General features: G+C 46.9%; 1 protein-coding gene across 4 annotated transcripts in view; it reads right to left on the reverse strand.

Moving 5' to 3' along the window:
• The window catches only part of TRAPPC9 (trafficking protein particle complex subunit 9), a 544,520-nt gene that overhangs the window by 473,804 nt on the left and 57,701 nt on the right, over positions 1 to 13,015 (reverse strand). For all 4 annotated transcript variants that reach the window (XM_073893249.1, XM_073893250.1, XM_073893248.1 and 1 more), the window contains 2 exons: positions 8,040 to 8,256; positions 3,854 to 3,997 (listed from right to left, as the gene is read on the reverse strand). In XM_073893249.1, coding sequence (XP_073749350.1) covers positions 3,854 to 3,997; positions 8,040 to 8,256 — 361 coding nt within the window. The remainder of the gene's footprint in view (positions 1 to 3,853; positions 3,998 to 8,039; positions 8,257 to 13,015) is intronic.

The following is a 13,015-nucleotide window of genomic DNA, read 5'->3' on the forward strand; positions in this document are numbered from 1 at the left end:
CACGACCCCGGAGCCCACTGGTCCACGGCCATGCTGCCATGGAAGCTGCACCTGCACACCCAGGGACCCCGTATCGATGGGGGGATTCAGGATACAGGAAGGGACCCCGTATCGATGATTATAAACAGTAACACAGTCACACTTCCCACGTCCACAAATTCTCAAGTTAGAACTTCCATCTTGAAAAAAATGACAAGAGTCCCGGGGAACTGATGCCTTTTGTGGTAACAACTGTCCTCATAACTTATGAGTTCACGTCTATCTGCACACGAGAGGGTACACGTGGGGGAGGGCAGGGCAAGAAGCACCCAGATCACGGCGTCTCCACCTGCAAACCCCCAGACAGGCTGACACACAACAAGAAGGCTAGGAAGCCCTTCCCTCAAGGCTGGGACCCGTGATTCCTCTCTCGGCTGTTCTTCTAGGTCCACATTTCATTTCAATGCAGCGGTATTTAGAAATGTTAATTAGCAACTCTGTAAATGATACCATGAGCTCTCCAGAGGAAAGGTCATCCAATAAATTAAAATATCTATCATTAGAGGCGCCTGGGTGGCTGAGCTGGTTAAGTGACCGATTCTTGATCTCAGCTCAGCTCTTAAGCAGGGTCGTGAGTTCAAGCCCTGAACTTAAATAAATTAAATTAAAAAATTAAAAATAAAATATCTATCATTAAAATGAAAACAAACTACCTCAAAAGTGTGCCCTCCCAGTTGTACAAATCAGAAAATGGAGGCCCCGGAAGAACACCATCATTGATCTGAGGTTACAGCCATCAGAGGGAAGAACTCTTTAGACCTTCTGACCTTTGACCTTTTCTCCCAAGACTCCAATTAACCAAATACCACTACACACAGACCTCTAAGGAGACGGCTCTTTGTTCAACAGTCTGATGTCCCAAGCTCCTCTCTTTTTAAATTCAGGTGTCTTTAGATCACCATCTGACATGACCTCCAAAAACCAGCAAGCTCCCTCCCTCCAGAGCTTCAGAAGGGAAGACAGGCATTGACCAACTAAAGACGTAGGGATTCTTCTATTGCGGTCATGAGCAGCGCATGAAGGAAGAGAACAGAGCAGGAGAACCTGGTCGTGCTGGGACTTGTCAAAGGCTGCCAAGAGGGAAACCAGACCTAGAGGAGTCACGTGGTGACCAGGAACAGGGGGTGGGGGAAAGGAGACAGTACGTCCCGCCACAGGACGGAGGATGCGTATTTAAGAGAAAAAGTCCAAGATGAAGCAGATGAAGGTGTGAGCAGCTCAGGGCAAAGATGTGGGGCCCAGTCTCCTGGACTCACACATGTGAGACCACACACAGTTAAACGTGAGCTGTGTGGGGAAAGTGGCACCAAGAGAAAGAGCAGAACCATGACAAAAGGGGAGAGGGACATGTGCCATGGATCAGGAGGCACCCAGAACTCGAAGCCCAGGGGGCAGAGTCCACTCAGACCGGACACTGTGCCCGGCATGCTGCGTCATCACAGCTGCTGGGTGGTGGGGTTGAGGAGAGCTAGTCACCCATCAAAAAGCAAAAATTCAATTCATCAAACAACAGACAGACCCATACCCATGTCCCCACTGGACACCAGAGCCGGCCAGTTCTGGGAACTCCACCTTCATCTGCCCCTCGAGCTTCAGAGAAACCCAAGGTGCAAACCATTCATCTAGCCAGCTGCCATGCTGGTCTTGCCACTCAGCGGCCAAACTCTGCAGGCAGCATGAAGGCGGTCACGACTCAGATGGAGCGCCAAAGGCCACGGAAACCAAGTGGGCACAGAGAAGCAGTGGTCCCACCATCCACAGGGGCCTCTGTCTGAGCACTGATGTGCCCACACCCCCTGGATCACTCCGTGCCCAGAGCGATACAAACAAGCCCCGGAAGGAATAAGTGCTGCCAAGGTCACTAGCAGCCAGAAGCTACAGGAGCTCCTCACCCAGAGATGGCTGTGGAAGCCACCTGGGGAAAACAGCCGACCCCGAGTCCCAGCAAGTGGCACTGGGGACAGAGGTTCCCGAGGGAAGAGAACAGCGCGTGACGGGCATTCGCGGTACGCATGACCCGAAGTGCACGCAGCCGGCCCACATGAAGCTCAAGGACACACAGGATGTAGAGGACGAGCCCACTCAAGAGTAATCTCGCCCAATCCTGCAACGTGCCCCCGAACTTCATCAGGAACCAGGGTCCCCCCCAGGCTCTGCCTAAAACACGATGGAGAATAGCTTCCTCTCCCGTTTCAGGAAAGCCCAGGAGCCCAACGGGCCGTTTCCCTGGCTTTGTGAAGGCAATCACACGCCGACTTCAGTCCTTTGGTTTTGAAGCTGACCGTTACTGAGTTTTGGTGTTATTGGAATTCCTGTATTTAAGCCTCACCGCCACGCAAGGAGAGACGTGGCACCCTTCCAGCCTGCAGCCCGGGACACTGCCACAGGGAACAGTCGGGGACCGGCCACAGGCAGGAGGAGAGCAGCACGCACTGACCCCGCAGCCAAGAGGGCGAGGAGGCGCAGCGGCCAGCGCCGGGCGCGGGCAGAAGGAGCGCGGGGGCCGAGCCGAGGCAGGTCCCTGCTGGGACAGCTGGAGTGAGGGGCAGCTATGGAGCAGACGGGGACGCACCACCAGGCACAGACGGACGGATCCCCCAGGCGACGGGAGCACTGCCCTCGCCGCAGACTGTTCTCGGCTGGAGAGAGCCGCCTCGTCCCAGACCATGCCCCCGTCCTGGGAGCAGTGCACACGCAGCAGCTGGGGTGCGAGTATTAGGCCAAGGCCCCCACCACACAGCAAGGTATCTCTCTGAAGGGCCATGTCAGCTTCAGAGACCCCTGGGGCAGCCGCAGCCTCTCCAAAAACTGCCTCACCGTGCGACCAGTCACCGAGCCTGTCTTGGCGACAGTGCAGGCCAGTCGTCCGGGGCCTCTGCTGACACTGCGCTGAGGCCCAGCATTCCTCTGCCCGGTCTGGCCTCCTTCTCATCCCTTCAGTTGCCACTGATCCCAGGAGCACTTCCCAATAAATGCCCTGCATTCATCTCCAGGGTAGAGAGTGCGTCTCACGGAACCCAGCGGGCAGCACGCATGGCCTGGCTGGGCGGCCCAGGCGCAAAGGGAGGTGTGATGGGGAAGCCGCAGAGTTCCACTGTGCCTGGGCTCACTTTCTAGTGCCTGTGGGGCGTGAAAAGGGAGACGTCCCGCAAGCAGCAAAATAAACGTGTCTGGGGCCCAGGGTGGAATCTGGGCTGGAAACAAACAGTTCATGACTGAAACCCAAAAAGCAGAGGCCACCCAGTGACAGTAAGAGCAGATGGCGGACAGGAGAGCCCAGGAGAGAGTCGCCTGACGTGCAGGCAGAGATACCACACGCTGCCATCGGTGCAAACACAGGCAAGCTGCATCTCTGGTGGGAAAAGTAAGAAGCTGCTCTTGTGGGGAGTGTACCTGGGGGGCACACTGGGGTCCTCAGGGTTCTGGTTATATTTCCCATCTGGCTGCCACTTACAGAAGCGGTCACTTGGTGAAAACTAACTGAATGAATGGTGCACCACTCTATACAAATGTTATACTTGCACGTTTCTACTGTATACAATGTAGGCAAAGGGAAGGGGAGCCCAGCAGGAGGCCGAGAGACAGAAGCAGCGGAGGGGCAAGAGGGGCCCCGGGAGGAGAGGGAAGAAGGCATGGTGGACAGCGGCGTCAGGCCCCCCGGGAGGACAGCAAGGGCAGCATAGGGAGCTAAGGACACGGTGGAGCACGGCGTCTCCTAACCAGTGGAGGACTGGGAAGCGTCACCCACCTGAAGCTAAGCTCGCGTCTATCCGGGCCAGCATGAAGGGTGCTCTCGTTCACTCAATTCACTCACCTTGATCTGACAAAAAGTCCAGCATGGTCTGCAACAGGAAGGACAAGTGCCTGACAGAAAGAGCAGGATTCCCCATTCTCCGGGACGCGTAGACCAATTCGTGAAGTAAGCGCATCTGGACGGCCGCCCAGCCTCGGTGCGTGCCTGTGATGGAAGTCACAAAGTGTCCTCAAAGGGCTCCACGAGGGCGTGTTGGCAACAGAACCAAAGACGCGAGCCTTCCTTGGAAATAACGTTTAACGGTATGTGTAAAACTTGTGATTTAAAGACAAATGCCTCAATGATCAAACCCAAAGGGCAAGAAAAAACACTTCCTGTGTTTAACTTTCTCCAGAAAGAAATCGTAAGTGATAGGTTTTTTTCGTACCATGAAAAGATATGTTTTATGGAATACTTTTTCTCTTCTGCAAAGACACAATTTAAAAATAACAACTGAGATCATTATCGTAAGGTTATAACAAAAGACTATGTTTCCAATGGCATGTATTTGAGTTACAGATATACAATTTAAAAAAAAAATACTGGTATGTGATGGGCCTTCATAAGCAACAACCAAGGACACTAGAAAAATGAGCTTTTTTAATTTAACGTATAAGAAAAACTCATAAAAGCAGATAGCTAAATTAGAAAAAAGGTTAACAACTGAATTTTGCAGCTGCTCCCTCCAAACAAATTAGTGTGGTTGAAATTTAAGGCCGGGGGTCGGTTGCACAGCCAGTGAAAAGTACCTCTTTAAGACCACACAATCTAGGGACACCTGGGGGGCTCAGTCAGTGAAGCAACTGCCTTCAGCTTGGGTCGTGATCCCCGGGTCCTGGGATCAAGCCCCGCTGAGCAGGGAGCCTGCCTCTCCCTTTGCCTATTCCCTACTTGTGCTCCCTCTCAAATAAAAAAATAAAATCTTTAAAACATAAAGACAACAGACTCTTAAAGTTATTATTCCATCTCCCTTCTGGCAATAATTACTTTTAAATATTCTCTACCTTGAAATCCTTCATGAAGGAGACCCCCATAAGAGGATTCTAACACAAACAGGTTACGGCACAGTATTGTGTCTGGGGCCCTGGGGGCTGGGCAAAAAGATGAAGACTCCAACCAGGGGCTCCTCCTGCCCCATCCCTACGGAACTCCTCTCCCACTGCCCTGCGCCACACGCTGGCCAGCTCTTTTGTGTACCTCTGCTGCATCATGCACAAAATCTGACCCACAGGCCTTATCCAGCAGGTACAGTGAGGCACGTGCAAGCTCATGTATTTATTCCTTCCACAATCCTCAATTTCCCTCGGAGCCAGGATTGTGTCTTATGCACCCAAGTATCCTTAACACCTAGCGGGATGCCTGGCACACAATTGCATCTTCACAGGCATGTGCGTCAAGTTGAAAGCCTGATGAAACACAGTGCCCCTATTTTTCAGACATCCAACTGAGTATGTAGGGTAAAATGACATGATTTCTGGGGTTTGCCCCAAGATAATTCAACAAAGAACAAATAAAAGGAAAAAAGGTAAAAATAAAGCCCATGTGGCAAAGTCTTGATAATCACTTACTCTGGGTGATGATGGACTCATTGTACTTTTCTCTTTAATTCGTGTGTATTTAAATTACTTCATAATAACTTTTTACATTTAAATTCTTGGAAGTGACCAAACCCACACACACACCCCAAAATTACCTTGTGTCCTAAAGCCTATCTTACAAAAACCTTTTGGAACGTAAAGCTGCGGCACTTATCATACGACAGAGAAGGACAGAAAGACAAGTCCCTGCAGTATTTTCATCATCTAAACAAGCTAAGACCAAATGCCAAAATGAAGTAAGAGATTTTTAAAAGGATTAAGAAGCTGGAATCAACTTCATGACGAACCAAGCCATGAATTCTAAATAACCCAATTTAATCTCAACACTACAGTATCAAGAAGGTTTTCTCACCTTAAAATTGGGCAAATATCACCATGTTGATTTTTTTTTTAAACACATGATGATACAGTTCCTTCCACAGGCAACTGTAAGAATAAATATAAATTTTCTTAACACTAGTGTACAAGTCACAATTTCTATGTGATTCAAATCGCTCCTCCCATAAAACCGGATTCTTTTTATTCATAAGCCAGATTCGCAACATATGACCAAGTGATAACATTTTCAACACTCTTGCATTCAAGAAGTTCCTGATTTGGGAGTTTATGACAACTATTGCCTTAAAGCAAATCCACCTGCCCTGCCAGTCTCTCTCTCGTACGAGCTCCTGGGGAAGACCGAATCCCTCACTCGGGAAAAGACTCATCTCCATACACAGCATATTCCTAAATCTTCATATACAGCAACACAAGTAGATTCAAGTGATAACCAGCAGCCCATTAAGGGGGCAAATACACACAGTCCGTATTTGTGTACCTGCCCTGACCTTCTGTGACCAGCTAGTGAAAATGTTTATTTTGAGAAACAGAAATACATTTTGGGTCCTGAGAATACAATTTACTTCTATTCACAGGTGCAGGGTTTTTGAGTACATTTCTATTTAATTCTCTGAGAAATGTTTGAAGTGGTCCAGAGCAACAGTGGAGATGGAGTTTAAAGTGATTTTTATTTCCAATTAAAAATACAGCCAGCCAACATTTATCACTTGTACTTCATTTGATCTCACTTCCTAACCTTCTCTCCACCTCTTCGACAAAACGATGGCAAATGTCTCCTCCCAAAACAGAAAGCTAAGTAAAAAGTACCAAATCACTCGGAGATGTGCTTGCTTTATTTTGCAAAAGAAACACTTTGTTCATCTGCTTTAAAAATTAAGACCAAGAAATTCTATTTGACAAGTGGCAACCCAGGCTGCAGCTGCTCTTTAGGGTTTGGTCCTACGTGCCACGTAGCTCCTGGGATGCCTGCCATGTGCCACCCAGGGGCCACAGGGAGAGTCAGGGGCTCTGCTCTCGTAGACACACAGGCTGGCATGGGATGCATTAAATCATTACCCCAGTTGATTTTTCTTTAAGGAGGCTCCACACCCAGTGCAGAGCCCGACGTGGGGCTCCATCTCATGACCCCAAGATCATGACCTGAGCCAAGATCAAGAGTGAGCCACCCAGGTGCGCCAACCCCAACTGATTTTTAAATGCACTTGCAAATTATAGGGGTGCCATAAGGAAGAAAAACAGGGGTGTAAAAATAAGGGGTGAAAGAGTAAAATGAAAGAGTAAAAATAAGGGGCGCCTGGGTGGCTCAGCATCAGGTTCCGCACTAGGCCTGGGACCTGCTGGGGATTCTCTCTCTCCCGCTCCCTCTGCCCCTTCCCCTGCTCACGGACACACTCTCACTCACTCTCTATCTCCCTCTAAAATAAATAAATAAACTCTTTAAAAAAAGAAAGAAAGAAAGAGGAAAAATCAAGGGAGTCTGCATAGGCTGGGGGCCACAGGGGACGTCTCTGCAGCAGTGACTGCCAGCCAAGACCCAAAGGACGGCTGGCAGCTCCACAGTGAGGAGCAAGGAAGAGCATCCCAGAAGAAGGCCTCCGACTCTGGACTCTCAGATGTTATGCATCCCAGGACACATCCAACAACTCCTGGGGTGACCTGCACAAAGCCCGGCAGCCTGCTTTCCCTCTGGAGCCAGCCTGGAGTTACGTTCACAGGATACCATAAAAAGGTACCTGGAGAGCCAGTGGGACCTTGCCTCCAGTCTCCCTGAAGCACAGTAAATGGGGATTCCATTCCCTGCACAACTGGGAACTTTTCAAATACACTTTATCCTCTCTCTACAGAGCAACCGTATGATTGCTCTAAAAACTCTGCCCACTTCCCAAACACTAACCTCCTTCTATGAAACCTCTTGGGAAGGTGGCCTAAGTGAGCTCGTACCCACCTCCACAGCTCCAACAGCTCCTCCACAAGCAACACTGAGCCTTTTGACTGTAAATCCCACAGGTGTCCATGGCTTGTCCAGTTATTTCTGCCCTTAACTCCAATCACGACTAGCAGGGGCAGGAAAGGGACCAGCCAAAAGGATGCCAGCCCCCAGGCAAAGCACCACTACTTTTTGTTGTAACTGTATTGTAAGTACCCAAGGGCAGGATGATGCTTCATCATCTCTGAACCCCACCGTCTAACTGGGAGAGGAAGTGCTTGAACAATGCACAGGTAATTGGATCCCAGCAACATCTCAGTTCCAGCAATGAGACTTTCAGTACCTTTGCTAAAGTCTTTGGGGTCCAGCGACAGACTGTAGCCAGGAAGCGTCTCCAGGAGGAGCTTGTAGCAGGCCTTCCACCCTGGCTCCGAGATGCTCGGGGCCACACACTGCATGGCCGCCACGCGCTTGAAGAATGCAGACTTTCGATGGAAGCCAATCAGCTCGTAGAGCTCAGACAGGATGCTATACCGCTGGATTTTCTCTTCTTCAGAAAGCTGAAGCACAGACAGGAGTAACAAAACTTTTGAGAAAGGAAACACATTAAAAAAAAAAAAAAAAACTTTTTCATAAAACAGAGACATGATGAAACCCTGAGGAAGGCCAGGCCTGTACCATGCACTGTGATGCATAAAGCCTTCATGAGGCCCACCTCTTCAAGTTCGCCCTGTCCCTTGGCTAGGAAGGCCTGTCTTCTCTGGAACAAACACATTTGCTACATAGCACATGACGTCTACTTTTAGCTCCTTTATAAAAGAGAAAGAATAGTTCCCCCTAGACACTAGGATTTGGGCAGGGACTTTCATCGAATACAAAACTGCTCAAAACAGAGAATGTATGGAACCACGTAACCAGACAACAAATTGTCAATAATCACAACACCTAACTTAGACTTAAGCCTTCATACTCATAAAGAGTTTTCCTTCATCCGTGACCTGACTGAATTCTCTCCACAACCCCATGATGTAGTAATAACAACTTGTGTTCCTTCCATGCCAGCGACATTACCGCACCTTACTTCATCATTACAATAATCCCAGGAATCACCCCAGCTCATAGACGAGGAAATCTGAAGCTCAGAGAGGAATGAACATCTATGCAAAATCATACACCCCAGAGTGTCAGAGAGCAGCCCTGAGCTTGGGGGGGGGGCCTCCAATTACTGCACGACCGCCCCGCACTGTGCCACAGCTCCCTGGCAAGAAGGACCACCCCAGCCCCTCCTGCTGCTCAAGGCCACACTGCTTACAGAGGTGGTTCTCCCCCTCTGGGAGCCTGGGCGATAAATGTTTCCCAGATACCTCTGTGAGCACAGACCACAACCAGCCTGCACTCCTCAATGCCCCTTCTCCACACCCACTGGCACGGCCCTTACCTGGACCCTCACCTGAAAGATGAATCTAAATGGTCTTCTTATCAGCTTTCAGGGACCTTCTTTAATGCATGCACGGGTAGCCGCCAGGCTAGTATTCCCGGAGCACAGTTCAGAGCCTGTCACGTCATCTCAGAAACACTGGCAAACCCTTCAGCACTACACCCACAGGCCCAGAGCCTTCCCTGGCCCCTCAATCCGCCCTTGTAACTCTAGGTCCCATTGCCCACCGTGAGCCAGCCAAATGGGACAACTTGGATGTGTGTGTTTTCTCATTCTGTCAACACCCGCTCATTGGATGCCTTCTTACAATGAAATATAGATGAGAGCTGATTCTCCACAAGATGGAGACTAAGAAGGAGTCAGCCAGGCAAGGACGTTCCAGGCAGAATAAGAAAATAAGCAGGCAGGCTCCCACATCTCCCCACTGCAGCACCCTGCTCACCACCCTTCCCCGATGCTGGTCTTTGTGCTCTCTGGTGTGGGCTGCCCCTTCTTTCCCTAAATTCTCACAGCCTTTCTGGATTCCACCATATTATTTCTCTCTTCTGTATTATTCCTGTTCACGTTCAATCTCCGCCCCCTGCCCAGCCCACAGGACCACCAGACATTTTCTAAAGTAGGAGCATCATTTTTTGTACTAATCTTTTTATTTTTAATTGAAGTGGAGTTGACATATAATACTAGTTTCGGCATGTACAACATAGTGGTTTGACAGTTAGAGACATTATCAAATGCTCACCATAATAAGTGTAGTTACCATCTGTCACCTCATAGTTACTACGGTATTACTGACTATATTCCCTATGCCGCTCTGTTCATCCCTGCGACTTATTTATTTTATGACTGGAATTCTGTACCCCTCCAACTCCTTCACATATTTCACCCATTCCCCCGCTCTGGCGACCACTGGTTTATTCTCTGAATTTATGAGTCTGTTTCTCTCTTCTTATTGCTTGCTCGTTTGCTTTGCTTCCACCGATGAGTGAGATCATATGGTATTGGTCTCTGACTTATTTCACTTAGCATTATACCCTCTAGGTCCATCCACGTCATTGCAAATGGCAAGATCTCATTCTTTTTATGGCTGAGTAATATTCTAGTGTGTGTTTATGTCTATGGACGGATACTTGGGCTGCTTCCATAACTTGGCTTTGTAAATAATGCTGCAATAAACATAGGGGAGCACATATCTTCAAATTAGTGTTTTCATTTTCTTCATTTAAATATCCAGAAGTAGAATTACTATGTCGTATGGTAGCTCCATTTTTAATTTTTTGAGGCACCTCCGTGCTGTTTCCCACAGTGGCTGCACAGTTTGCATTCCCAACAACCGTGCATGAGGTTCCTTTTGCTCCACATCCTCGCCAATACTTTTTTTTTTTGTCTTTTTGATAACAGCCATTCTGACAGGTGTGAGGTGGTATCTCATCATGCTTGTGATTTGCTTTCCCTAATGATCGGTGATGGTGAGCACCTTTCCATGTGTCCGCTGGCCATCTGAACATCTTTGGGAAAATGTCTATCTAGGTCCTCTGCCCATTTTTTAATCAGATTGTTTGGGTTTTTTTGGTTTTGAGTTATATGAATTCTTGACATGTTTTGCATATTAACCTTTTATTGGATATATCGTTTACAAATATCTCCTCCCCTTCACTGGGTTGCCTTTTTGTTTTCTTTATGGTTTCTTTTGCTGTGCAAAACCTTTAACTTCGGTGTAGTCACAATAGGTTCTTTGTTTTGCTTCTCTTGCCTAGGAAGACAGATCCAGAAAACTCTTGCTAAGGCTAATGTCCAGGAGATGACTGCCTATGTTTTCATCTAGGAGTTTCATGGCTTCCTGTCTCACATTTAATCCATTTTTAATTTGTGTGTATGGTATATAAGAATGTGGTTCAGTTTCATTCTTTTGCATGTAGCTAGCTGTCCACTTTCCCGATACCATTCATGGAAGAGACAGTCTTTTCCCCATTGTGTACTTTGGCCTCTTTGGTCATAGATTAATTGACCATATACTTGTGGGTTTATTTCTGGGCTCTCTATCCTGTTCCATTGATCTATTATGTCTATTTTCGTGCCAGTACCATACTGTTCTGATTACTATAGCTTTGTAGGATAGTTGGAATTCAGGAGTTGTAATACCTCCAGCTTTGTTCTTTTTTCTCAAGAATGCTTTGGCTATTCGGGGTCTTTCGTGGTTCCATACAAACTTTAGGATTTTTTTGTTCTAGTTCTGATATTTTGATAGGATCTGCTTGAATCTGTACATCGCTCTGGGTAGTATGGACATTTTAACAATATTAATTCTTCCAACCCATGAGCATGGAATCTCTCTCCATTTATTTGTGTTGTCTTCAATTTCAATCATCAGTGTCTTGTAGTTTTCAGAGTACAGATCTTTCACCTCTCAGTTAAGTTTATTCCTAGGTATTTTATTCTTCTGACGCAATTGTAAATGGGGTTGTTTATTTCATCTTCGTTCCTGTTATTTCATTAATAGTGTACAGATACACAAGAGATTTCTACATATTGACTTCATATCCCACAACTTCACTGAATTCACCAACCAAAGTTTTTTGGTTGGCATCTTTAGGGTTTTCTCTATATAGGACCATGTCATCTGCAAGTAGTGACAGCTTTACTTCTTCCTTACAAATGTGGATGCTTTTTATTTCTTTTTCTTGTCTGACTCCTGTGGCTACGACTTCTAATACTATGTGGAATGAAAGTGGTAACAGTGGACATCTTTGTCTTGTTCCTGATCTTAGAGGAAAAGCTTTCAGCTTCTCAACCACATGATATTCACCGTGGAGGTGCCACACATGGCCTTAATTATGCTGAGGGACGTTCCCTCTCTAAAGTGGAAGCATCACTTTATACTCAAATCAGTAATGTATGAGCATTACTGTTGCTCCACACGCTCACCAACATTTGATGTTATCAGTCTTCTCCATTTTAGCCATTCTCGTGGCTTTAATTTGCATTTACCTGATAACTAATGACGCTAGACATTTTTTCATATGATTACTGGCCACCTCTCTATCTTCCATCACAAAGCATTTGTTCAAATTTTCTGGTCATTTCTTAAATTAGATCATTTGTCTTATTACTGAGTCATAGGCGTTCTTAACATATTCTTAATGTCATATTTTCCCAGTCTGCTGTCCATTTATTTTCCAAAAGAAGTATTTCGACAAGCAGAAATCGTGAAGGAGTTCAGTTTATCAATTTTACCAATTGTAAAGTAGTTCAATTTATTTTTCTTTTATGGTTAATGTTTTCTGTGCCCTTGCTTAAGGGACTTCTGTTTACCCCAAAGTCCCGAACATATTCTCCTATGTCTTCTTATAGAAGCTTTATGATTAGGTCTAGGATCCGTGCATACGCAAATTTCAAAGAGACACAGTCTTTGCTCTCCTTGCACACAGTACCAGTTGCAGAGAGATTCCAGCGCAGTGAGATGCAGCCAGGAGCAGAGGACTGAGGAGGTCTACACAGGAGAGGCAGGAGTACTTAATGCTTTTATCACACGCTTGGAAACTCCCAGACCTTCAATTGTACCCTTTGGTTTTAAATATGGAAAAAGATACTGGGGAAGGTAAAAATATTAGTGGTTATAGCCAGTACCCTCAATGAGGCCACCATCCAAAATAAAGATCACTAGACTTGGCCTCCAGTCCATCAGAGTTCCCACTGATTCTTTCATGGACACTATTAAAGATGAAAGACTGGAATACTCTGATCAGTAATAGACTCTTTCGTTCTTCTTCCATCATTTGAATATAACGAGAAACCAAATGATAAACACTACATTATAAGTGGAATTGCAATCACTCCAAGCCCCAGAAAAGACTCTTAATGGAAAAAATCTTGGACACAAATGC

The sequence above is a fragment of the Callorhinus ursinus genome, unplaced genomic scaffold (assembly GCF_003265705.2).
Source record: "Callorhinus ursinus isolate GAN/ISIS: 27379988/994484 unplaced genomic scaffold, GSC_fseal_2.0 scaffold5, whole genome shotgun sequence".
In the NCBI taxonomy this organism is placed as follows: Eukaryota; Metazoa; Chordata; class Mammalia; order Carnivora; family Otariidae; genus Callorhinus; species Callorhinus ursinus.